Source organism: Podarcis vaucheri (genome assembly GCF_965113315.1).
Source record: "Podarcis vaucheri genome assembly, chromosome: 10".
Taxonomy (NCBI): domain Eukaryota; kingdom Metazoa; phylum Chordata; class Lepidosauria; order Squamata; family Lacertidae; genus Podarcis; species Podarcis vaucheri.
In genome coordinates this window covers 37,695,549-37,722,319 of record NC_138748.1, presented here as the reverse complement: position 1 = coordinate 37,722,319, position 26,771 = coordinate 37,695,549, and the positions used below count along the sequence as shown (strand labels likewise).

At 41.1% G+C, this 26,771-nt stretch overlaps 1 protein-coding gene and 1 long non-coding RNA gene across 6 annotated transcripts in view; one reads left to right on the top strand and one right to left on the bottom strand.

The window, feature by feature from the left end:
* Window positions 1–17,674, top strand: part of EPYC (epiphycan) — a 25,982-nt gene extending 8,308 nt beyond the window's left edge. For all 4 annotated transcript variants that reach the window (XM_082241037.1, XM_082241036.1, XM_082241035.1 and 1 more), the window contains 5 exons: window positions 7,602–7,755; window positions 11,362–11,520; window positions 11,777–11,979; window positions 12,816–12,911; window positions 15,225–17,674. In XM_082241037.1, the coding sequence (XP_082097163.1) occupies window positions 7,602–7,755; window positions 11,362–11,520; window positions 11,777–11,979; window positions 12,816–12,911; window positions 15,225–15,395 (783 nt within the window). In that variant the 3' untranslated portion in view covers window positions 15,396–17,674. The remainder of the gene's footprint in view (window positions 1–7,601; window positions 7,756–11,361; window positions 11,521–11,776; window positions 11,980–12,815; window positions 12,912–15,224) is intronic.
* Window positions 9,343–26,771, bottom strand: LOC309542313. 2 transcript variants are annotated; one of them, XR_014224190.1, is made up of 5 exons: window positions 25,557–26,771; window positions 25,277–25,405; window positions 19,530–19,643; window positions 12,414–12,578; window positions 9,343–9,489 (listed from the first exon to the last, which is right to left on the bottom strand). It is a non-coding gene; the product is annotated as an uncharacterized lncRNA (long non-coding RNA). The 2 variants fall into 2 exon arrangements; XR_014224189.1 differs by having other exon boundaries at window positions 25,277–26,771.

Sequence of the window (26,771 nt, the reverse complement as noted above, 5' to 3'; positions counted from 1 at the left end):
CCTCAAAATGTTCCTCAAGCTTCTGAAATATAGTATTTATATTTTTCTTTGGGGTTAGCATATCAGTCTCTTTTGAGAAACGTGTCCATGTTTGCCTGTAGCTGTTGAAAGATTCCCATGTCTATAAAAATCTTAAAGTGGAAACATTTTTATTAGCTCTGATTCAAACCTTGAATCATGAGGACTACCATAATTGCACTCCAGACCTGAACAAGTAAGCTGAGCTACCTGCCTGAAAATGAAGATGTATGGGAATTCCCTTTCACATGCTTGAACCAACCCTAGAATAGCAGAAGAGGGAATTGTAGTTCTAGGCAGGAGTCTAAGACTGAAAACAAGACAAGTCATATAAGACATAACAGAGCAGTGTAAGACATCCTCCTTCACACAGGTGGGGAAAGGGGTGTTTCTATTTGCAGTCCACATTTAATAAGATGCAAATTGCACTTACTGACACATGTATTATTGTGACACATGTACTATACTCAACTAATGTGTCAGTACTCTTATGATAGTATTTATTAATCACATTTATATACTACCCATATAACTAAGTTGTTTGCAGCGTCTTATGTATAAGATGTATAATGCATTTTTATTATACAATCCAAAGTTTAAAACAATAAAACCAGCAGTAGAGAAACTATCTAAAAGCCAGCATAAACAGAGCAGCATAAATGCAAACCACCATAAAACCAGCCAGGGCGAAGAACTTGGTGCAGTTATTTAAAAGTGCCAAACAAATATGCCTATTATAAAGGTGTGATAAAATAAAATTTAAAAGGCGTCACCTTTTCCTTTTTACTATTCCTTGCACACTTCTTGGCAAAAGTCATCCCACAGGGCAACAAAGAAATTTTCCATTCCAAAACCAGGCCTGAAACCCAACTCAAATAGAGAAAACCCAACTAAAATAGAAAATCAGCGTTATCCATGAGAATCTAGAACTAGATCACCCAGTCAAATACCTTACTTAGGAAGGGGATATTTGTGACCATCTTGGACTTGTTAATAGGTCTAGGCTAGTTTGTTTTTCAAGACAATCTAATTATCACCTCTTTTAAAGTGGCTGGGACTGTTTCTTCTTGCAATGATGAATTCATAGCCTACTGGATCCAGATAGACATTTGATATAATACGGCAAGATATGCAAGGGTCCAGCACATGTGATTGGATGAAGTCACTCTTCCCTACTAAAGTTTAAGTGCCAGTAAAACAGGACATTGAACATAGACTCAGGTAGCATTTTCCATTATTTTCATAGAAGCAATCCTTAGCATAATGTGATAAAATTAAAAAGCAAGGATATCAAGAGAAGCATCGAAGAGAAAATTGCTAAGCAGCAAAAGTAAGGGAATGACTACTCCTTCTTTAGAATCCTTGAAATTAAATTTGAACTAGGGCAATGGACCGGCGGGGGGGGGGGGGGCGGGTGTCAAAGTCTCTTAGATGGTACATGTTTAAATTATTTAAAAAGAATGAAAATTCCTGTGTAATCATTCTGATTAAAAGGCATACTTAAACATGATGATTTTCTCTTCCTTGAAAATTTTCTAAATAATAGCAGAAAGGGGTAAAGTTAAAAAGCTGACATAATGAGAGAAAAATATTTTCAGCTGTGATGGTATAAGAGATTGATTGTAGCGGGGGGGGGGGAATGAAAGAGAATCCTATCAGCCTTGACAAAAATACTACATGGTGATCCTACATGCATTTTTACAGGCTGGGAAGCAATTGACTATATCTTCCCAGGTCATGTTACACTATGTGGACAATCATGTCATGCTTAGAATTGGGGGGGGGGGGGGAGATGCAGATCCAAATAACTACTTGGGCTTGTGTTGCTAAAGGTAATGGTTAAATAATGATTGCCGAAGGGAGAAAAATCATTCATATCCATCAGCTGTGGAGGCCAATATGCAGTTAAGTTCACATATACTGTATAGTGTAGGTCATGTAAACAAGGGTGTGTGTTTTCCCTGAATAATTTTCATTTTCCACAGGTATTACATTAACACAGAATTTTCTGAGGGTTTCAGGACTTTAGGTGGCTTGGGGATTTTGCCAGGGTAAGCCAATGGGCACTTAATAGAAACCACTCAGGAAACCATTTTAAAATTTCATTCCTGTTTACCACAGAAAACACAGTAGCAGACTGCTTTGGAAGAAACTGTAGAATATATGCTTAGTTTAGGAAAACTGAATGGAAAGTGCATAAGATGGACATTAAAAGGTTTTTAGAATGTATTTAATACTTTATTTCCCCCCGTTATACCATTCACAGTATGCAATTTGACTTTGAAGAAACATGTACTACTGCATATCTGAGAATCCCCATACTCATGCTTATGTAGCCAAAACCACACTACTTGTGGACAAAAGAGAGGTATTGCTAGACTCAGCGTAAACTGAAGGTATGATAAATTTTTAGAGGAAAATATCCTAAAGGGGCAGAGATTCCCCAAAAGAGTTCCATAATAGCCCAAATACATTGAATTGGGTTCAGTGAGAGAAAAACATGACAACTGGATGGAAAGGAGGACTAGAATGGAGTGACTGAGAAAGGAGAACAAATAAACATGTTTGTGGTAGGAGGAGCCAGCTCCTTCTACAGATAGGTCACTTCCTAGGTTAGGCTGAGAAGCTATATTTAAATACCAACAGGGACGAAAGAGAGACACGGCCATATACATGAATGGGGAAATAAGAGAATTCATTGGAGCTTAAATGCTGTACATGTGTATCCCCCAGCAACCGGGCCCCTCCAAATAAATTCGACAGCCCAACGGGTACTGACTAAAGGCTGGGCAAACAAGGAGGGGGGGAACAGTGTTTGTGTAAGCAGATTTAGGTGTCTGGAACCCTGAACACAACCACTTCACAATGCAACATTTTGTTGTAGGCCACCACTTAGACATTCTAGGTAAGAGTAGCAATGTTGCCTTCTTGACAAGCATAAACAGCACCCAATCAAAAGTTTTAAAAGATCCCTAAAGGCATTTCAGTTACTTCAGCTTTATTTGAGAATCTGTAAGAACATAACGAGGTCAAACTTACAAGGAAGAGTTTAAGTCCCATTGATTTCAGTAGAAAAGTCTTCATGGGGATATCTTATTTCTTCAAAGATACAGTTCAGATACATTGCTTGTTCCTACTGTTTCTGTTCACATGAACTAAGTGTCTTGATGTCATGAGTTCATGAGACCTTTTAATGGGACACTGTATTATTAATTTTGTTAAATTATATACTACTGATATATGAAAATTGTTTCTGTGAAGCAAACCTCTTTTTACTTTTTACTCCCTTCATATATGACATATAATTTCCACTGTATATTTATTTGGAGAAAATGCTGTCTTAGAACAGCAGAGGAAATAAACAAAGAGGGGGGGAAAATAATACATCACATGGACTATTCCTCTGCCCCATCACAATCTCACATTTCTGATTTTTCAAGTGTTGCCAAAAACAAACATTTGGAAGATAAAAAAACTATTTTCTGCATTATTGAACCTAGCAACATCTTTGTCTTGTTAAACTCTTGTTTGAGCTGTCAAATATGTAAAAGACAGACTAGTGCATGGCTTAGGATAAAACTAATGAGAAACAGATTTTCCTTGTAACCTCCAGGTCACATGTTCTCATTGTGTGAAATGGCATAGTAGCATATTGATCAGTGCTTTAAATCACCTGTCATTGGATTGATGCCCAAAAGACAAAGCCAGAACTATCACTTTATTGAAGCTTAAGATTTAGCAGTCAGGAAACACATCTTTGATTCTCGTTTTTTGGAATGCCTTCTGCAGTGTTTAACTTTGGAAGAGTCATGTCAGAAATGTGAGCATCCCAGTTCATTCTAGATGGATTAAATAAAAGTTCTTGCCCAAGGCACAGCCACATAGAGGGTGAATATATGAAGGATTCATGAGGAGTGTGAAACTACATCCATGAGTCATTATCCCTTATGTTCCATTTTCTGGTTTCTTCAGCTGAATCTGTCTGTTGAGAGATTGTATTGCCCTGCCTTTCAGATCAGGACTTTACTTGTTTGCTTTCAGATTTTGGTGTGAATTTGCACCATTACACTAGTGCACCACAACATGGCTGTACACCTAGCAAATTTTGATTTCTTTAGTTATGAAAAGAAATATATGCATGTGGTATTGTGAGAGGGAAAGCATGTGGAACAAAGAGCCATTGTGGAAAGAAGTGAGAGGAACAGGCAGAAAGAAAGAAGAATAAGGTGAGAAATGAAAGAGTGTTGGACAGTGTTCTTGAAGCTACAAACATGAGTCTGACCAAACTGCGGGAAGCAGTGGAAGACAGTAGTGCCTGGCGTGCACTGGTCCATGGGGTCACGAAGAGTCGGACACAACTAAATGACTAAACAAAACAGTGGAATCCTTGTCATTCATCTCTCTTCCAGACCAAACCAAGTCCCCTGAGTTGTTGCTGCCATAAAGTGATATTTCAGAAAGAGAAAAATCATAAGAGCTGCAAAAGCTTTTATCTAAATGTAGATCTTTAACACAAATAGCCATAGTGATAAAATTAGTAACCACAAATTGAAGCTTCAGTTCTGCGTGCACCTACCTGGGAAGCTGAAAACAGTGAGATTTATCATAATAAATAAATAAATAAATTATTGCTTATAACCTGTCAGTTTGACCAGGTTGCCCCAGTCACCATGGGCAGCTTCCAACATAATAAAAGCACAGCATTAACATGCATACGGTTACACTGCAAGAGATATAGCTTCCTAAATGTAAAAACACTTCTATAAGCTCGTCAGTCTTTATTGTATTTTCTAAACATGCTGCAATTACTATTAAAAAATCTTTTTAGAAAAGATGATATTCTCTGATATGGCCTTGATCAAAAGTAAATTGCTCATCATGTCTGCTTCTTCAAGTGGATAAGCTGCCATATTTTTACATGGCATATGCTAGCACTTTTGCATAATGCTCCTGCTGGGTCAAGTCGTCTGGAATGTGTTCCTCCCTCTAGACTTCCTCCATGAAGAAAACATCTGCCTTGATTTCCTGTGTTCTTTTGGTCTTCTTTTGATTTGTCCCAAAGTCCATTCTTGTCTAAGCTGTCTCCTTTTCAAAATGACAGATGGGAACAATGTGTTTTAGAGACACACATATGATAACAGTCATTATCCTTGTCACCCTGCCTAGAGGGACAAGAACTTATATCTCATCTCATCAAGATACTGATATCCCGAAAACACTTTCTTAGCTCCGTAGTCACAAAAGAAGGCATTGATGGTGGCAGTTCCTGTTCTCTGCAAAGAAGAGGAATTCCAGGTTATCTATTGAAGGGGGTGGGGTGACTTTGGCCTCTTTGCTCCCTGTTTCAGGATTACAAAACTAATCAAAACCCGGTGAGAGAGGTTTTGATTAGTTCTGTTTCTGTTGCATGGTGTGTTCTCTCTTTTATTTGATTAGTTCTGTTTCTGTTGCATGGTGTGTTCTCTCTTTTATCTCAACATCACTTCCCTAATCACAGCAACTTGAGTGACCTTAGGTTTAATTTTTAATCACAGTGAATTATTTTCTATCAGTCAAAACATGAGATACACAAACACACAGACACCCCTCCTCACCTCTCAGGCTCTGTCAGCTTAGTTTTGATTCTTAGAAAGGAAAGGAGAGGAGGAAAGTTTATGTGTTTAACTTCTTGAAAAAAAATTGTTGTTGTTTAGTCGTGTCCGACTCTTCGTGACCCCGTGGACCAGGGTACGCCAGGCACTCCTGTCTTCCACTGCCTCCTGCAGTTTGGTCAAACTCATGCTGGTAGCTTCAAGAACACTGTCCAACCATCTCGTTCTCTGTTGTCCCCTTCTCCTTGTGCCCTCCATCTTTCGCAACATCAGGGTCTTTTCAGGGAGTCTTCTCATGAGGTGGCCTACGTATTGGAGTCTCAGCTTCAGGATCTGTCCTTCCAGTGAGCACTCAGGGCTGATTTCCTTAAGAATGGAGAGGTTTGATCTTCTTGCCATCCATGGGACTCTCAAGAGTCTCCTCCAGCACCCTAATTAAAAAAAAAAAAGACCTCAGGAAGAACACGGAAGCTTAGTAGGTCCCTGATCTTTCTTGTTAATAATGTGATCTGGTCAGGAACATGGAATCATGACTGGAATAACCCCAGTTCACCTTATTCAGCATGCATACAGAACTTACGCAGACTCCTAAAATATTTTTTATCACTTCATCCAAAGATCACATGGCAGTTCACAACATAAAAATACAACATTAGAAGACAGAATACATAGCAAAACAATAAAAAACAAACCAATAAGCACCCTCCCACAAACATATTCAAAGGGCCATGTAATGTTGATCAGCCAAAGGCCTGGTAACAGAGAAATGTTTTCTCCCAACACCTGAAGATATGTAATAAAGGTGCCAGGCAAGTTTCCCTGGAGAGAGCATTCCACTAATGTGGAGCCACCACATAAAAGATCTGTTTTTGTGGTGCTATCTTCAGGCCCTCATGGAGGAAGCACACCAAGAAGGGCCTCAGATGATGTTTACAGGGTCAGGGTTGGTTCATAGGGGGAGAGGTGGTCCAGGTTCTTAACCAAGTTCTTTGTATTTGCAGCTTTGCAAGCACTGTTGCTGAAATTCTGAACAATGGTTGTCCCCATAAACACACATGGAAAATGTTCATTCAGACAGTTGGGGGGGATTTTTCTAAAAAACCCAGCAAATGATTTATTAACTCAGTCCTTCACTCAATTTATTTCAGTATATTGAGAATACAGAAAGTTTTACAATTCCATTAAAAAAAACCAGCCCACCAACAACAACCATTTGGATTTTATTTTATTTTTGCAATATGTTACTAATTTATAGAATCTGTTGCCAGCTTTCTCCAGAGAAAACAATCTAGCATGTATGAGAAAGAAAGCTTTACTGTAAAGAAAAATTAAAGTGAATTTTAAAGAAGAGTGGGTTAATGTACGGTTTTATAAATTTGTAGAGTTATGGAACAGAAAATAAGCTGATATTGTTGTGTTCCAGGGAGTATGTGCCATCTACTGGTAAAATAGGATTCTGAAACTACTATTTCCAATCTGTGTTGGATACTTACTACGTAAACCAAAGAGCTATTCTAAGTCTCCCAAACATGTAGGTATACAAAGTGGGATGCTTTTGTCAGAAACCAGACATTTAATCTTGTAGGGTGACCTCTGCCCAATATCTTAAGGTGTCAAGTTTCATGAAAACTGCAGGTTATCTGCCAATTTGGGTTGCAAAGATACATTGGTTTTTAAGTATGTGAACCTAGAGTGGTTGGTTAAAGCAGCAAGATGGTGAATGATATATCCTGCTGTAAAAAGTACTAATTTGTATGTGATATGGATATTTCACATTTCCTCTGAGCTAGCAGAAAAAGTCTTCCCATCATACATTCTGCCTGCATTTAGCGAATAATGCTTTCTTACTGACACATTCTTTCTCCAACCTCACCAGAGACTCCCAGGCCTTTAATATAAGTCCAGGTAACTTGAATATACGGCAAATTATAATAAAAATTGACATTGCATACCGATACCACATAACTGCTTTAATATGTATGTGTCTCCTAGGTAGAGATTGGAACAGTAGTACCATCTGTAACTCGAGAGATTTATTTACCTTCTCCACTGCCAGAAGAACCCGAAGAAGAAGCATCCACACCTAAGCTTATTGATGGCTCTTCACCTCACGGACCAGGAGTTCTTGGTCCCCATACACATGAAGGTTTGTAAGAGAGAGTTGAGGGACATGATTTTGACTTTCTGCTTTGTCTAGATTTGGGCCTATAATTCCAACACAAGCTAAGGAGCCTTTTCATCAGGGAATATGTAATGCAGTTTTCTATAAAGGTTTGCAGTACGCAAACTTGATTCCTTACCATCTAGACTTCTTAAATTATCTAGTGATCAGGGGGTGGGGGAGGCATCGTCGTGCTGTTATAACTACCACCAGTAGATGGAAAGCAGTATGGGAATGAATCTACGTTCTTCCCACTGAAGTTATCAGGTTTATGAGTGTGTGGACATTCAAGAGTGACAGATAAATTGGGCAATCTAATCTGTTTTCTTCCAGTTTTGAAAAGCAAATTGCTGATTTTGTGTTATTTTGCCAGTTATGGTAGAAGCTGAGCTGAGTTGAGCCAAGCAGTGAGATGTCAGTTGCTAGAGAAAAGGAAATACCGTATTTTTTGCACCATAACACTCACTTTTTTCCTCCTAGAAAGTAAGGGGAAATGTCTGTGCGTGTTATGGAGGGTATGCCTACGGGTGGCATGCCTACGGATTTTCCTCCTCTAAAAACTATGTGCGTGTTATGGTCGGGTGCGTGTTATAGAGCGAAAAATACGGTAACTAAAGCCTCCACCCCAGAACACAACATTGATCCCTCCTATAAGTCAAACAAGCCTTAAAACTTGGTTGTATGTTAATTAAAATAATGTTACTAAATTTTAGGTTAATTAGTATAATTATACTAGTACTTCCTCCCTGGGCAATGTGGTTGAGAGTGTGGTGGCTAAATACCTGCAAGGATGGGGTGAGCTCCGTTGTTCGGTCCCAGCTCCTGCCAATCTAGCAGTTCGAAAGCACATCAAAGTGCAAGTAGATAAATAGGTACCGCTCTGACGGGAAGGTAAACGGTGTTTCCATGCGCTGCTCTGGTTCACCAGAAGCGGCTTGGTCACGCTGGCCACATGACCCGGAAGCTGTACGCCGGCTCCCTTGGCTAATAAAGCAAGATGAGCGCCGCAACCCTAGAGTCAGCCACGACTGGACCTAATGGTAAGGAGTCCCTTTACCTTTTAGACCTGTAAGAAACAGATTCTAGTCTAGTTTCAGGCCAAGAACAATTTGGCCCTTTCCATGTAACCTCCTTAGTCCCACTCACGTGACCTTATTGGTCCCTGCCTACATAACCTCCTTGACCACAGGTTGCCTCACACCAGGTTCAGGGGTGACCAGTCACTGCTCAGGAACAGTAAGGGAAAAGAGACCAGCAGAAGCAAGGGCAGTGGAGTCAATGGGGCTTTAGGTCTCGAGCAACAGGTGGGGGGCCCTGAATTCCTTACTTCTGGAAAACACTCTAAATCCCACTAAAAAGAATCCAGTAATGTTAACCAGTAATGTTAAATATTGCTTTCCAGTCTATCCTAAACACCCACATTAACAGCATTAGACATATAAAATGGCATCATTTTGCACCATTATGTTCTATTTTCTATAAATATTTGTGATGTTTCTCAATCCTACCTCCTTTTTCAGAAGGCAATAGGGAAATGCAGAGCTCTTCCCAATTACATCCACATACCTGTTAATGAAGCCCTTTCATAAATTGGTTTAAATGCTTTAGATCATTTTCTTATGTTCATTCAGCAGTAGTTTGATGTTTTATTTAATAATCTACAGCTTTCAAGCAGTTTTTCCTCAAGGGTTGGTTGAAGCCTTTCCTGATGTCATTGTTCTGCATGAAAGATGCTAATTAAAAACAATTCTAAGGAAATTGAAGTCTCATGGGGGGGGGAACCAATTTCCTCAAATATCAAAAAAGCATGCTGGTTACCAAACTAAGTGTATGCAGGTTTATTAAGTTTTAAAGGGAAGACACAGATCCTGGAGGTAGAATATAAAATGAAGATATCATCCTGACTATGACTTGAGAAATCTAGTATGGACAAAATGCTCCAGTATTCATAAGAGTATTTCCTATAAAACATTACAGATGTAGTGAATCACTAGGATTATTCAAGCAGCAATTTTCATATCCAGACCAATCTAATATACAAGGGAATCCACTTGATTTGATTACACTGAGTTGTTGGTTTTGAACAGCCACATTGCCTCCAGTAATAAATCCACTTAATAACTTCTTGTGTGTTTGTTTCATTTAATTGTAAATTTACAAAAGCGTGGTTTGCAACTTTTAAATTAAATATTAAGGGCAAAAAAATGGAGCATTGATACTGTACACATGTTTGCATATGCACCCAGTTTTGAATGGTGTAACACAAAGTGCACGAAATATTCAATATAATGTTTCCCAGTACAGTGGTACCCCGCAAGACGAACGCCTCGCGAGACGAAAAACTCACAAAACGAAAGGTTTTTTCGTTTTCGAGTTGCCTCGCAAGACAAATTTCCCTATGGGCTTGCTTCGCAAAATGAAGCTTGCCCCAGGGACAGCGGGTCTTCTCTTTTGAAGCAAGCGGCTGCGGGGAGATCGCTTCTCCCGGTGCTCCGAAGCGGGGCGGGGGGGGCGGGAACACCTTCCCCCACCGCCCCGCTTCGGAACGCTGCTCCGAAGCGGGGTGGGGGGGCGGGAACACCTGCCCCACCGCCGGGGTTTGTAGCGCTGCTGCGAAGCCGGGCGGGGGGGCGGGAACACCTGCCCCAGCCACCCCGCTTCGGAACGCTGCTCCGAAGCGGGGTGGGGGGGCGGGAACACCTGCCCCACCGCGGGCTTCGTAGCGCTGCTGCGAAGCCGGGCGGGGGGGCGGGAACACCTGCCCCAGCCACCCCGCTTCGGAACGCTGCTCCGAAGCGGGGTGGGGGGCGGGAACACCTTCTGAAGGCGGGCAGGGGGCGAAAGTCTTTGTCCCCCCTGCCTGCCTTCCCAGGGGCTTTTAAATCGCCCCGGACAGCGGAGAAGTCCTCCGCTGTCCCGGGGCGATTTTAAAATGCCGCCCGCCAGCATTTTAAGATCGCCCGGACAGCGGAGAAGTCCTCCGCTGTCCCGGGGTTTTTTAAAATGCTGGGGGTGGGAAGAAAAGCCCTCCCCCCCCAGCCTTCAGAAGAGGTCCGGGGACAGACTGTCCCCGGACCTGGTCTGAAGGCGGTTTCCCTAGGAACGCATTAATTGATTTTCAATGCATTCCTATGGGAAACCGTGCATCGCAAGACGAAAAAACCGCAAGACGAAGAGACTTGCGGAACGAATTAATTTCGTCTTGCGAGGCACCACTGTATCTGAAAAATATCACTATGCATTACTCCACAAATAGTGTAAATGTGGAACTTTTATCAAAAGTGCATGACTGGTGATTATTCTGCTACACTAAGAGGCAAGTTATTCATGAGAACTCAGATACCTACACATGAGCCTAAGCCTAGAACCACTAGAATAAAAGGAGCCAAATGCTTTTCAAAATCTCAAACAGAACCATAAACTGGTTCAGCAAGATACTTAGACCGTGTGGCTCTGGAGGATGGTATGGCTCTGTGTGAATTTGCAGCAGGTTAGATTTGACAGAAGTCATTCCATGTGTCTCTGGACAAGGCGAATCTAAATTTTTACAAGTGTATAACTAAGTGAATGGTTTCTTCTTTCACGTTTTAGGCCTCCCAACTTGTCTTCTGTGTATGTGCCTAAGTACTTCTGTCTACTGTGATGATCGTGAACTCGAAGATCTTCCCCCCTTGCCAAAGGAAACCACACATTTCTACTCTCGCTATAACAGAATCAAAAGGGTCAACAGGGATGACTTTGCTAACCTAAGTATGGATGACTTTACTATTGGTTACTACACTTTATTTTATTGCATGCAATGCAAAGTACTTTCTCATACTGAAAGATAAGTGCATAGTAGCATACATCTTCTGGACATAATATCATATTGTGAACTATAATTTGGAACTATTTGCATCCAAAGAATGGTGATTGTCTGTCCTCCCCACCCCCACCCCTGGTGTTGGTCTTTAAAAGCAGGCAGAAATGCTGTAATTATTTCGCCTGCTTTGGTTTCCCTGACTAGGCAACTTAAAAAGGATTGACTTGACTTCAAATTTTATATCTGAAATTGATGAAGATGCCTTCAGGAAACTACCACAACTTCAGGAACTGATACTTCGAGATAACAAGATAAGGCAGCTTCCAGAATTACCACCAACCTTGATATTCATTGATATTAGTAACAACAGGCTTGGTCGCAAAGGAATCAGACAAGAAGCATTTAAAGTGAGTTTTGTATTTAACTGCTGACTAATTTGAAAAAAAATCCCTCTATTTGACTAATAAAAAGAGTCATTATAAGAGCAGGAGGGAGTTCTCTCATAAAGTGATGTGAGATAGCTCTTCCAGTGCAAAACAACATGGTGGCAGAGGCTTAATTTCTAAGGACAATGTAGAAAGGATCATGGATTAGGCACATATTATTTTCCTCTTATTTATTTTATTTTATTGTGCACTGCTTGATTGTGAAAAAGCTCCAAGCAGTTTACAAATATAAAACAATAACATTATCAGTAAAAACAACCAAAACATTTTTTTTAAATCAAAATTTGCCACTAGCATGTATTTTTAAGCAACCTGTGCCATGCACATATACATCAAAACTGATACAGAAGCCATATTTTTGTACTCAAATTTAATGCTCAAATGGAAAAAAATACCTTGCATGAAGTCACTGTCAGGGTAAGGTGGCAGCTGTATGGCTGCATGGTATGATTCTGTCTTCCGTGCTCTGAGAACAACGGAGAAATTGTGCAGTGATAAAGAGAGAACTGCAGTGAGGTCAAGCTCAGTCTTATGGCCTGAAGTAGCCAGGCTTTGCAAACCTGAAAACAAGCAAATAAAACCACTAAGCCGAATGTTCCACACAACTGGAGCTTTGACATTCATTGAATCTCTAAAAAGAATCAATCTTGGTACAGATGTTTAAAATGATTGGCTGAATTTAAGTGTCTGTACTCATGTGTGGCTCAGAACGAGAACAAAGAAATCACTCCTTTTAATAATAATAATAATAATAATAATAATAATAATAATAATTAATAATTGTTTGTTTTCTTCAGGATATGTTTGACTTGCACCATCTTTACATCACTGATAACAACTTGGATCATATCCCACTTCCACTCCCTGAAAGCCTCCAGTCTCTTCATCTGCAGGTGGGCTAAAACAATCAATAAATTCTTTTGGATATAGTGTTTACTGGATAAGAAGTGTGCCAAATTTCATACAAATAGGTTCAGGGGCTTTCGTGCTAGGAAGAACTAAATATCTTTTCCTCTTGTTAGAAGTTGGACCCATTGGTTACAAAGGTGCTCTCTCCCCCTCCGCATCCTCGTGCTTTTCTTAAATTTGGAGACATAAATTACATATGCATACACAAAAAAGTATCAGGTGTTAAACCATAATTGAACAACAAACCAACAACACCAGACCTGGCTTATGAATATAAAGAACAATTTCACTGGAATAAATATATACCCTCATAAACGAACTAGACAATGGGCAAACTAAAGTGCAATGTGCATAACCAAGCATGGAGATATTCATAAACATAGAATGTACCAGTGTCTCTCTCATTGCTGTACTGGTTATGTATGCAATAAATATGTCATAACACAGCTGGAACAAATAGTCGTTCACTGGAAGCACAACACAATAAATGTAGGAGTGGTTGCCAGAAGGCGTTCTTCAAGTGGTTAGCTGGAAATGCAAAGCCAAATGATCAATTGAAGCCAAATAGATGAGACCTGTTCTCCGGATATTATCCAGGTTTCGCAGCGAGCTTCATCAGTCCATGATGCTAATCACTCAACACTGTTCGCTCAAGACAAAAGGTACTCACAGGCACAGCCTACATATGGTCTTGCAAAGCTGCTTCCCCCCATAGCATGGGGAATGTGGACAATGGTAAAATCATGTCCTCTGATAGCAAGCTAGACCTGTCAGTCACAACAGAGTTCCTCCTCTGTGGTCCCTCTAATCCTGGTGTTCTCCCTCCTCCTATCCTCCCAACATAGTGGGTAAGCTTAGACACATCGGGCCACATCCAGCACTTCAGCTTTCCTGACGCAACAGACATCAGTGTGTGCAGTGTAGCTTCCTTTCCCCATCCTGTCACACTCCGACCTTCCCACAAAATCAGCTTGGAGACGGGGAGGACACCCTCCAGAACAGATTCCGGTATATGCAAGAGGTGGAGAGAAAATGGAGCTCCTATTTGTCTGCAGCATTATTTTGATGTCTGGATATCTAAGGTGCCACAAAATAATAATAAATAATAATTTTATTATTTATACCTTGCCTATCTGGCTGGGTTTCCCTAGTCACTCTGGGCAGCTTACAGCATATCTTAAATATATATATATAAACATCAAGTGTTAGAAACCTCCTGATACAGGGCTGCCTTCAGTTTGTGTAATTCTTTATCTCCTTGACATCTGAAGGGAGGGCGTTCCACAGGGAGGGCACCACTACCGAGAAGGCCCTCTGCCTGGTTCCCTGTAACTTAGCTTCTCATAGTGAGGGAACGGAACCAGCAGAAGACCCTCAGAGGAGGATCTCACTGTCTGGGCTGAGCGATGGGGCTGGAGATGCTCCTTCAGATATACTGGACCGAAGCCGTTTAGGGCTTTAAGGCATAGCTGTCAACATTTCCCTTTTTAAAAGGGAAATTCCCTTATTCTGAACAGGATTCTTCGCAAGAAAAGGGAAAAGTTGATAGCTATGCTTTAAGGGTCAGTACCAACACTTTGAATTGTGCTCTGAAGTGTACTGGGAGCCAGGGAAGATACTTTAGGACCGGTGTTATATGGTCCCGGCCGCTGTTTCCAGTCACCAGTCTAGCTGCCACATTCTGGATTAGTTGTATTTTCCAAGTCACCTTCAAGTCCCATGTAGAGCGCATTGCAATAGTCCAAGCAGGAAGATAACCAGGGCATGCACCACTCTGGTGAGACAGTCTGTGGGCAGGTAGGGTCTCAGCCTGCATACCAGATTGGGCTGGTAGACAGCAGCCCTGGACACCAAATTGACTTGCGCCTCCACAGACAGTTGTGAGTCCAAAATGACTCCCAGGCTGCGCACCTGGTTTTTCAGGGAGCCCCCCACATTCGCCCGCCCCTTGTCCCCCCAAAACAATACTTCTGTCTTGTCATGATTGAACCTAAACCAGTCAGCTGCCATCCATCTGCCAGCTGCCTCCAGACACTCAGAGTTCCCTGCACTTATTATTATTATTGATTCAATTTCTCATCTGACCATCACAAAGCCCTGGGGCTTTGACTTGTGCCTCTTTGATATCCCACTTCACCTCTAAAAAAACCAAAATTTCTCTGAGGCATCCTGCTTGGCCCCAGGATCTATCCAAATCCAGTGCACGCTATTACTAATTATTAGGTTATTGTTGACAAACTGACATTTAAATTGGAATTTAAATACTGGCTTTAATAAATCTTTTGTTTTCTTTTTAGAACAACAATATACAAGAAATGCATGAAGATACTTTCTGCAAAATGAAGGATTATTCTTACATCCGCAAATCTCTCGAAGACATCAGGCTAGATGGCAATCCCATTAATCTGAGCAAAACCCCTCATGCGTACATGTGTCTACCCCGTCTGCCTGTTGGGAGCCTTTTTTAGGCTTAGGCCATAACGAAAATGTCATGTAACATAATTTCTTTTGCAAGTATGCTTTCTAAAGCAAACTGCTTCAAAAGCTTCTGACAGTATGATATGGTTGTATTGGTGTAAAATAATAAGTAAACAGTTGCAGTCAGTAACGCACAGTGCTGAATACTAATTCATTCTCTATTAAAGTATACCCTGCTTCCATATTGTAACCAGTGCATTGTAATCAGTGCAGAATAGCTGACATGATAACTATGATGAAAGGAGAAGGGAATGAATAAGTATTAGAGAAACTGAATATTAATGATACATGGTTCATAATTTTATCCACGTTAAAATTATAATAGTAAAGCTATAAGAATTGTATATAAATAGAAAATGACCCATGCTACCTTGTTTTTAATCATATTCTATATGTAAAGGTTTTCCATAATTTTTTTCATAAAAATGTAACAAAAGTCCTGTCTGGATGAAACCAAAGCTCCATATAGGCCAGCGTCCTACTTGCTATAGAGGGCAGCTAGGTGCCAGATCAGGTTATTTTACTAAAACATTAATATTAAAAATAAATATACTCTCTTGTAAAATGTTGAACACTGCTTTGTACTAAAGAGGAAACATGGAAACTGTCCTTATACTGTATAAGTAAAAAAATGTACACCAAGTATGTGTATTGTCTTCACAGTAATTTTGTGCTAGATAATAGTGAAGAAATAAAATTCCCCGCTTCTCTACTAAACTCACCAACCAACTCAAAGCAACAGTAGAAGACTTCTGTGAAATGGTATATTTCAATAGTTCCTGACACTATGGAAATAAGTGCAGAGCAATACCAAGTGTATTGTAGAAACTTTACAGAATGTTTCTGTTCATATATTTTAATACACCAAAGGGGAGAAAACATTCAAATATGAAGCACTACTTCCTAAGAAACTCTGTCCCCAACATTCAGTCAGTATTTACCTTCTACATATATGCTTTCCTCTCTAGCATCACACTACCTAATACTTACTTCAAGTGTCCATGACAGTTTAGAAGATACTGTCCTTATTGTCTTGGAAGATGTTTAGTAGGGCCAATTCTGGGGTGGTTTCTAATACTTGCTTAGTTATTTTACATATTTCTTGTATGGCTGTTGTGCAGAATAGTTGGATTTTGGGGCACTCACACCACATGTGGAGGTATGTGCCTGTGGAGGTGCACCCTCTCCAGCATTTTGGTGAGGTTCCTGCCCATTTACACCACAAAGAACTCATAACCCACCTACTTTCAGCAGTCAGAAACATCATAACCAGACACTGGAGAGACCTGTCAGGAGTAAGCATGGTACCAAATAGTATGGGAAACAGCCTTACTAGAAAAGTTAACCAATAAACTGAAACTGACATGGGGACAAATAGAAGAAGACACCTTCACCCTGGTATGGCTCCCCTTTATCACATAAACAGCCCAACAAGACAATGACAAAATCCACCAACATACAAATCAATATGGCTAACCTGATCCAAAACACCCACCCACCCCACTCACACATGAAAACGAAGACCACCACAGCCAACCACAATTGAACAACCACACCCTAGGCCAACCCCAACCTCTCTCACCACCAAAGGAACACAAGTGAATAGCAGAGAACCTGCACAAGCGATGCTGACACAAAACCCCACATATATTAAGTAAAATAGAAATATCACCACCTGACCCCACCTCCACTCATCTTTCCCCCCTCCACCTCTTTCCCCCTTTTCTTCCTAATGTCTCAACAAATGAAACTGATCCGTAAAAAATGTTACTTGGAATTAAAAGAGAGATTGCACATACTTTTGTAAACCAAGAAAATCTTTAATAAAAATACATTTAAAAAAAGAAAAGAAGATACTGTCCTTAAAACAGAGCAGTGCCTACAGTGGTCAGTTCTGCTTAAATTAGAATTGTCCTGTCCTGGCTGTGACTGGTTCCAATAGGCTGAGATTACATGCAAGATAGAAGGAATGTAGCAATTAGTCAGGGTCAGAGCAGATAGATGGCTTGGACTTACTGAATCAACTGACCTTCCCAAAGCTCTGAGTGTGGCAGTTTGCTCCTCCTCATGCTGCCACAAGCTCCCCTCCCTCCCTGCTTCCCAGAACCAGAATTGGGCTGAAATGGACGGAGCAGCGACAGGCTGCACACATTCTTGGCAACTGATTCATGGCGTAAAACTACCAGGGATGAGCTGCTGTGCTCATTAGGCCTGACACTCAGCCAAGTCTGTGAAGGTTGTGTTTTTGCTAATAAAGTGTTAACTCCAACTTTGAATGGTGTGATTTATTGCAGACTCACTCTTTCACTGTCTGTATTTTAGGTGTTTTCTTTTTTTATTTGTGTTATATGCAATGGTCTATGGCTGCAAGCAATAAATCTTCTATTGAATAAATAAATAACATTCATTTGAGAGCAATGTGATTTGTGCTTAAAGGGGCATTCTTACATGTGTTCCAATGTGTACTCAGATGTTCACTCCAATGCCTAGCCAGCCAGTGCTTCCCATTCTGCTGCTCTACTTTCATTGCTACAGTACAATGCAACAAAATTTTATGCAGGAGCAAAGGCATTGATCTGGTTGCCAAGATCATTGAGACTAGAGGGTGTCTATATAGTTACTTGCTCACAGGACCAGCATTTATTCTCTGCGGCCCTTTCATTACTCCCTTAAAAATGGTCAAAATAGGGGCTTCTTTTCAAGGGCAAATATTTGTTAATATTCAATCGAGATATCACAAATGTTGCTATCTATTTGTTGTGAGACAGGGATGTCTAATCCATAGCCCACGATCTACAACTGGTTCCCAAGAGTTGTAGTCTACTAAGACCTGCCTCCCACAATTTGCCATGTACATTTTTTAATGGCTTCTTTGGATCCCGTTTCGATGCCATGATGACAAATGCTTTTTTGGTGGCCCTCTAAGCCAGTCCTGGTACATTTTAAAACAATACTTTAATGTCTATATTAATACATATTAACTGATTGATCCTATAGTCAACCAACTATAAAAAGCATGGGAACCCTTGGAGTTTTCTTTAGAAAAGAAACAATCGTCACACTCGTTTACATTTTGGCGACCTGCACTTTGGCATGCAGTCTCTGGAGGGGTTGACCATAAGTCAATGCAGCCTCCAGCCCAAAAGGTTTATTACCTCAGCTGTAAGAGTTGAGCTTCTTAATACAGGGTGCAGATTAAAGTCAAAGCCACACTTGCACGCATATGTGCAGTAGAAATGATAGGAGCCACATGCATCTATCTTTAGACCTCTCCTTTTCCTATCCATGTGGTTTCTGTCAACAACTGTTGATCTTTTTTTACTAGCAACTAAGACGGCAAATACTCGGAAATTTAGCCAACCTCTGGTTTATTTGTTTTTTTAAAAAAATCTTTGCAAATAATATCATGTTCTTAGAATGTTGATAATTTACTTGCATTGGTATCACCATTTTAAAGAGTACTACTGCCATCATGTGTTGAGATATTATAAATAAAGCTTGTCAAATCCTCATATTTGTATTTTGTGTGTGTATTTAAAGTTGGGTGCTCTTTAACAACAGACTGGATAAGTTATCTAGTTATTCTGGCTGAAGTTTCTGTGTATCAGGATTACAGAACTCTCATGCTTTTTAGCTTCCCTAAAGTGTCTGGAGAATCAAGCTAGGCAAGGTGGAAATTAAGCCTGTGTCTGAATTTGTGACAGCTCCTGTACTGATAGAGAATGAAAGGAGATAATTCATTATCTTTTCAAATGGTCATTCTTCTCAGTCACGCTGATAAGAATCAATGAAGGAACATATTAGAAGCAGAGCCTTTGTTTTATTTAATGGCCAAGTTTCTGAAGCTGAACTTTCGGCATAGTTTGGAATGGTACTTCGATTTCTTTCCAATAGAATGCAGTGTTTTGCTTTTTTCTCATAAGAGTGAATAGCAGCCTTTTATCTGAGAAAGCAAAAGGGTGCAGCATTCAAATGTTTATGGGGTGAAATTTGCCACCTGGCCTTGATGACATAGGGAAATTAATAACTAATAATAATATTTATATGCTTCCCATCTGACTAGGTTGCCCCAGCTACTCTTGGCGGCTCCCAAGAAAGTATTAAAAGCACAATAAAACACCAACCATTAAAAACTTCCTTGAACAGGACTGCCTGCAGATGTTAATGAAAAGCTTTCTGGATCAGACCAATGGCCCATCTAGTCCAGCATCTTGATCTCATGGTGGCTGACCTGATGCCTGTGGAAAACGTGCATGCAGAATTAGAGCATTGCTGCACTCTCCCATACTGGGGTTTTGAATAACTGGTATTCAGAAGCATTTCTGACTCTGCAGAACATAACCATCATGGGAAGTATCCATTGATAACCCTCTCCACCATGAATGAAGGAGCAGGTTTAGCCCCATCAGCTGAGCCATAGATTAAACCCTAGATGTGGGTGGCGCTGTGGGTTAAACCACAGAGCCTAGGGCTTGCTGATCAGAAGGTCGGCGGTTTGAATCCCCGTGATGGGGCGAGCTCCCGTTGCTCGGTCCCTGCTCCTGCCAACCTAGCAGTTCAAAAGCACGTCAAAGTGCAAGTAGATAAATAGGTACCGCTCCAGTGGGAAGGTAAACGGCATTTCCGTGTGCTGCTCTGGTTTGCCAGAAGCGTCTTAGCCCTGCTGGCCACATGACTCGGAAGCTGTACGCCGGCTCCCTCGGCCAATAAAGCGAGATGAGCGCCGCAACCCCAGAGTTGGCCACGACCGGACCTAATGGTCAGGGGTCCCTTTACCTTTACCTTACTTTATTGCATACATATCAATAGACTATTGATAGGCTTGGTTACCTGCATAAACACAAAAACTTGGATCCTGAGCTCCATGGCAACATTCTGCTTATGATGGGGCTTTTCAACACACACACCCTGTCTCACTGCAGCCCCTCCTTTCCCCCTGGAAGCTAATCCTGAGGATTGGGAAACACGTTAGAAAGCCGTGGGATGGTGTACAACGGGATGCGGAGCAATGTGGGAGTCAGGGGAAAAGAACCTGGGATGAACAGAAGTGTTTCTGATCATATTGTGGCAATTTTGGATCTCATTAAGTTATTTTTCAAATCAAATCAAAGACCTTTATTGGCATCACAATCTAAAACATTTCAGGTCACTGGGATAATTAAAAGGACAAGGGTGAAGCTGTCAAGGGTCATAAGGTCACACTGTGATTGTGTGCACTTAGATATTCTGCTTCGCCCTGTCTGTTCCCTGAAAGGATGGTTCATTGGGAACCCTTTCGGGTAAAATTGTGGCTAAAAAGGAAGCTACTAAAGCAGGGATATCTTTGTCCTGATCTGTCAGGAGAAACCTCATTTGACTTCTTCTCAGAGTTACAGGCCGGAGGTCCAACATTTTGCTCAGTATCAGTTGGCGAGGTCTACTGTGTAGAGAGCAATCTAAGAGAATGTGGTCCATTGAATCAGGTACCTCTTGGTTGCAGGCACACAAATGGGCTTGATATGGGGCATGTGAGAATCTACCTTTGGTCACTACAGAGGGGAAGGCAGTTAATCTTGCGAGCATAAAGGCTCTTCAATGGGAAGGGAGTAGTAGATCCTTTAGATATTTGGCACAGGTTCCGTAGGGTGTTGTAATACCTAAGGCCTCCAGAGAATAGGATCTTGGAGTATGAGGTAACAAGCACTGTCTTTCATGGTCGCAGAGTCGCTGTTTGATTATTTGGAATATGTAACTTTCGTCACATGCTTCAAGGCTCTCAAGAGCAATGCCCAAACTACGGATTTTATCTTGAATTACTCTATACTATCCAGGTCTTCAAGCATAGAGGTTAAGAAGGAGTTAGATGTTGTTCTAAAGTGGACTTTCAGCATGCCTTGATTGTAGTGAGCCATGCATTGATTTCCATCAGATGTTGACCAGTTTCAACACATAGGGTTAAGTAACTTATGGATTTAGGGTCACAATGGATCTTAAGAAGAAAAGTCACTTGAATTTGTTCAACTTCTCTGTTAAATGCTTGTATCCAAATTGGAATGCCGTACAATAACTGAGAAAGGGAGTTATTTTATATTCTGCTCCAGACCTAACTACACATTACACAGAGACATTTGAAACTGAATCCAAACCAGCTTTCTTACAAACAACAACAAACCACAACAACAACTGGAAGGGAGGAACAGGAGGGGCTCCGGGGCCCCTATACTGCCTGCTAGGTCTCTGCTACAAACTGCCCTGTAGCCTTTCTCCATGCATAGATCAAAGCACATTTATAGTCAAGACGACGAAAAACCGGCTGGAGCAGACCTACTTGTAGCTGAGTAGCACTGGGAAAGGAAAGGGTTCTAAGAGAACCCTCTCCCTGATACTTGTCTGCTCCAAGTCAACCCCCCCCCCAATATGGCTGTAGTTAATCCTTTGGGTATTTAAAAGTTAGCTTCTTCTGCCTTCAACCTTTTGATAAACTGGAAGAAGGGCATATTCTGTAGGGTGTGCTCTATCAACTCAAAGTTAAAATTTAACTATAACCAAATACATACATTTATAAGAAACAGAGTTTCTAGCTATAAAATCCATATGTGCATTAAGATATTAGCAGTTTGTGGGCCCAGACATTCTGCACAAAACAGAATGTTAAGTGTTACTGCATCAGTAGTTTGGGTAGATAGAAACACGTTGACTGTTACCCAAGCATCATTTGTAGGAACTGTCCTGAAATAATAATAATAATAATAATAATAATAATAATAATAATAATAATAATAATAATTTTATTTATTTATACCCCGCCCTCCCCAGCCAAGGCCGGGCTCAGAGCAGCTTACAAGCAATAATAAAAACAAGTTGAATGATTACAACTTAAAAACAAAATTAAAAGACAACATTAAAATATTACAACATTAAAATAAAATGTAGCCTCAACGCAGGAAGAGAAGGAAAGAAAAAAAGAAAGAGAGGGAGGGAATCAAATTGGCTCCAAGCCAAAGGCCAGGCGGAACAACTCTTACAGGCCCTGCGGAAAGAAATCTGATATATATATATATATATATATATATATATATATATTTACACACACACACACACACACACACACACACACACACGGTATATGGCAGACATAGAAAATTAAATATGGGGTCATGGGCAGTTTATTCACATCATCCCTGTGTAATTTGGACAGGGAAATCATGAGACGGGTTTGTTTTTCTGCCTTCTGTTCTGAAAAGCAGAACTCATTCATTACTTAATCTTTGGTAACAGCTTATGTTGAAGTCATTAAAGATGTCATATGGCACAGGTCAGTCTTTATTGATTACTGTTACACTGGATTGGGGTATCTGAAAATAGTATTTGCCTTAAGCTATGTCTGGCTAAAAGATGCACACCAACATGGCTACCATGACAGTTGTGTGGAGTCAGTTGCCCTGGAGCCTAAAGAAGACAAGAGTCTTTGATTCTACTGAGCTGCTCTCAAAAGAACACCTATCACAACCCCACCCTGTTAAAAGCTGGCGGAATGTCCAGTTACAGCCCCACCCATTGCTTTATGATTGGTTCCCTGTTGCCCAGGGTGATGACGATGCTTTATTCAATCTATACAAGGCTCCCAAGAGGAAAGGAAGTTACCACCCCTAGTGGCATGACACCTATGGCCCACTGAATCTGGGTCAAAGCAGCATCTCACACCGGGGTCTCATTGTATTACGAGCAGTGGCACCAAAGCCACAAAGAAAGAGGGAGCAACAGAAAACGACCAGGAAAACAAATTACTGGAAAATCAGGAGTGTGTGCCCAGCTGGTTAAGGGCAGAAGGCACAAACCACACAATACAGAACTAACAGCACAAGCAGTGGCTGCTGTGGAAGGAGAAACTCCCAGGGAGGAAAAAAACGAAAGTTGGAAAGGTATTTTTTTGGAAGAGGCTTCCCAATTATCTCCTGAAATGTGGAGACAGGGACGGCGGTGTTATCAGCAGCTGTCTCTGCAACTAGGATATACCAAACAATGGCCCAACATGGGAAGAAGGGACCAAAATGGTGAAAGAAGTGATCCAGGAGTGTCTCACGGTAGCCATCACGATACCAAAGTGCAGAAGCCCAAAGCTTGTCACTTTTCCAAACGGAAGAACGGTACGTTCTCTGGGAATGGTAGACCATGGAAGAAAAGGGGAGGCTATTGGAAGAAGAAAAGATCACATAAGAAGGAGAAAGCAAAGCATTGGTGTGCAAGTCACCAGTGGAAATCCAGATGTTGTAGGATTGGGAGAAGTCACCGCCGTAATCGGAAGCGGAAGAGCCAGCGTTTGTTAGCATTTATGCATGCAGCTGTAAAGGGGAGACTGCGCCCCATGAATCTGTGTGGATGGAGGGCACCAGGAATGCGTGCCCCTAGGAACACAACACAGTTTATCATGCATCAGGTGTACCAAGACATGCGCCAGGAGAAGAAAAGGGCAGCGGCGGAAAAAGCAGCTGCTGCCGACAAAAGAGAAGAAGAGAAATCAGAACAACAGCAATCTACCGGAGAGAATGATTGTGACATGGTATTTCCAAATGCCAGTTGCATGGCCACCATTTCGGCTATGAGCCCACAAGTAAATATTTTCATGGGAGATGAGGAAGTTGGAGAAGATGAGAGTAGTCAGAAAAACCAAATATATGAAGATATAGGTCTGGAATCTCACCTGAGTATTTCCTGTGAGCCATAAAAATACAATGACTGGACTATGCGTTTGTATTCCTCGATAGTTCAGAAGAGATCTTGATCTCCAGATTCTTAAATAAATGTATATTCTGCTCTCTCAGCTCTGTTCCGTCTTTATCTGGTGTGGTTCACATGCTTGCAGAGATGTGCAAAAGGCAAAGATACTATTCTTAAAACTCTGTGCCCTCAAAGTCAAAATTGATTCAGGAAATCATTTAAGCTTAAATCCTGATGAATATAAACTGGCCCTAAAGAAAGTTAATTATTCAAAAGTCTCATTGAAAATGAAGTGGGAGTTAAGTGTGGCCAAATTTAATTAAATTGGGGCTATTGAGTTTGATTTTGACAAAGCTTCACATGTTGTGGAAGTGTTCAGTGGGTCTTACTCCCAATGTATAAGATTGCCTCTTTTAAACCTGCTCTCAGTGACAAGTTCCAAAATGTTGGTGCCACTACCAAGAAGGCCCTGGTCCATGTTGCCACTCACTTCATTCTACATTAAATGGGTAGGTCAAACATCTGAAGAAGGTCTTCATGTGCATGAAGGTTCAAATGGGAGACAATCCAATGTCTCCCATACAAATCCAGCCCACATTCCAACTTGTAAATGTGGTATCCAGTACTGTACAGGTGTGCCTGTGTCTTAGTCCCTATACCAGAGTAAGCTCATAGGGGGAAGAGCACACACACAGGTTGGGTGGGTATCAGCAAGGATCCTAATGGGCCTTGGTCAGGAAGGTCAAGAAAGTAGCCAGTTGGACTGGTACAGTTTGGTTTAACCTTCATCCAGAAATCACAGGATCTAGGAGGCCAGAATGCGTGGTACCAGCTGGTTTCTCCCTCTTACCTTGGAAGTCAAGGTTCTCAATATGATCTCTATGGGCTCGCTAGGTCCCTGCCTGCATTGCACCCTTGCTTGGGACAGAGCCTCTGCATAGCCAGTGAGTAACCTTCACTCCTGGGCTGTTAGCCTTGGTGTCTTGCCAAAGGAGTGGCAAACATCCCATTGCTAAATCACTAGGTTCCATCTGGCCTGTAGCGGCAATTGTGTGATTTGACTTCTGTGGGTCCATATGAGAGATGACAGGATTGTTCTCTCCAAATGAAAGAAGCAAGATGTCTACTACTATTAATAATAAAATACGTCAAATGTATTCCAACTTGAGCTTACTGTACAAACTCCATTAATCCAGCCTGACTCCATAAATTCAGTGCGCTCGTTCTGTCTCATTCTGTCCCCTGTCAGACTGATCACTAAATCTTTGTTTCATGGTTGGGTTGGAGAGTTTAATTCTGGAACCTGTAAGGCCAATAAATTGTAAAAAAGAATAGATCAGTGTAGAAGAGCGATATCTTTTGTATTCAGTAATGCTTCCACAAATAGAAAATCGATTCCTATTTCCTGTTTTTCATTATAGAGAAAAGATTATGGCAATCCTCAGGGTACTTACTCTAAAGCAGTCTTATTGATTGCATTCAAAAGCTCTAGTTCAGGTGTCTACCATTTCAATGGAAAAGACATTCAGAGGAGTGCTTAGGATGATAGTCTGACTTGGCGTTGAGCTGAAACAATATGTTCTGTGCGGTGCATTTTTCAGAGGATTAAAATGTAAGATGTGCTGAATGTTCCCAGCACCATTACTTTGATAGGACCCCGGTAAAAGTGGGAAGGATAGTTTCAGGAGGGGAATTTAAATAATTGGCAGGAATGGGCAGGTCTTACCCTTAACAATAAGATGGGCAAAGGCTCTTCTTGTAAAATAAAAAATAGCCTCACCACTGCTCCATATCAGAGTCCCCGTCCTCCCCCCTATTTTTTCAAAGAGGGCAGAGGAGGATAACTTGACCATTTTGAAAGGACTAGTTATAGTCTTGATACAGCAATGATTAGAAAGGTGTTTGGTAAATTTTGAAATATTCTGCTAGTTTCCATGGCACTTTTGGCTATAATCCCCTTTCTGAGCCATCTATGCCAGGAGCAATTGCTACAAATGGTGGTAACAAATTCTGTATGCTAATCATACATTGTGTGAAGAAGCAATGTCTTTTCTCTGTCCTGAATTGGCTGACAATCATTTTAATTGAATGACCCTGAGCTCTTATGAAAGAGGGAGAGAGAGAAAACCTCTCAACACAATTTCTCTTTTAAATAAGCTTCAATCATGGCTCCTCCTTAGCCCAGAGGCTTTAGCTTTAGTCGCCCATTTCCAGCCTTTTTTAAAGGCTTATAATATCCTTATTGAGATTTTCAGTGAAATATCAATCAACAGTCCAAACTCCTCTTCCTGATTAGCCACCCATCATCAGGCCCATCATCATATATGTGGCTGGGGGTTTGTGTCATAACTTAATGCTTACATTGGGTATAATTTGCCAGTTTTTTTTGCTCCTGAAACTGCTGGGCAGCTTTGGACCCTTAAACTATTAGTGAATCTTTGGGGAGGTTGGAAGGGTTATAGGATGGAGGTGTGTGCTCAGGGCCAGCCCTACCATTAGGCAAAATGAGATGATGGCCTCAGGCAGCAGATACTGGGGGACCAGTCCCCTAGCTGTTCCTAAGCCTCCTTCCACTCCTAGTCATTCTGTCAGAGAGCAAAGCTTCAGATACTTTTAGGGTAGTTTAAAGGTAAAGGGACCCCTGACCATTAGGTCCAGTTGTGGCCGAC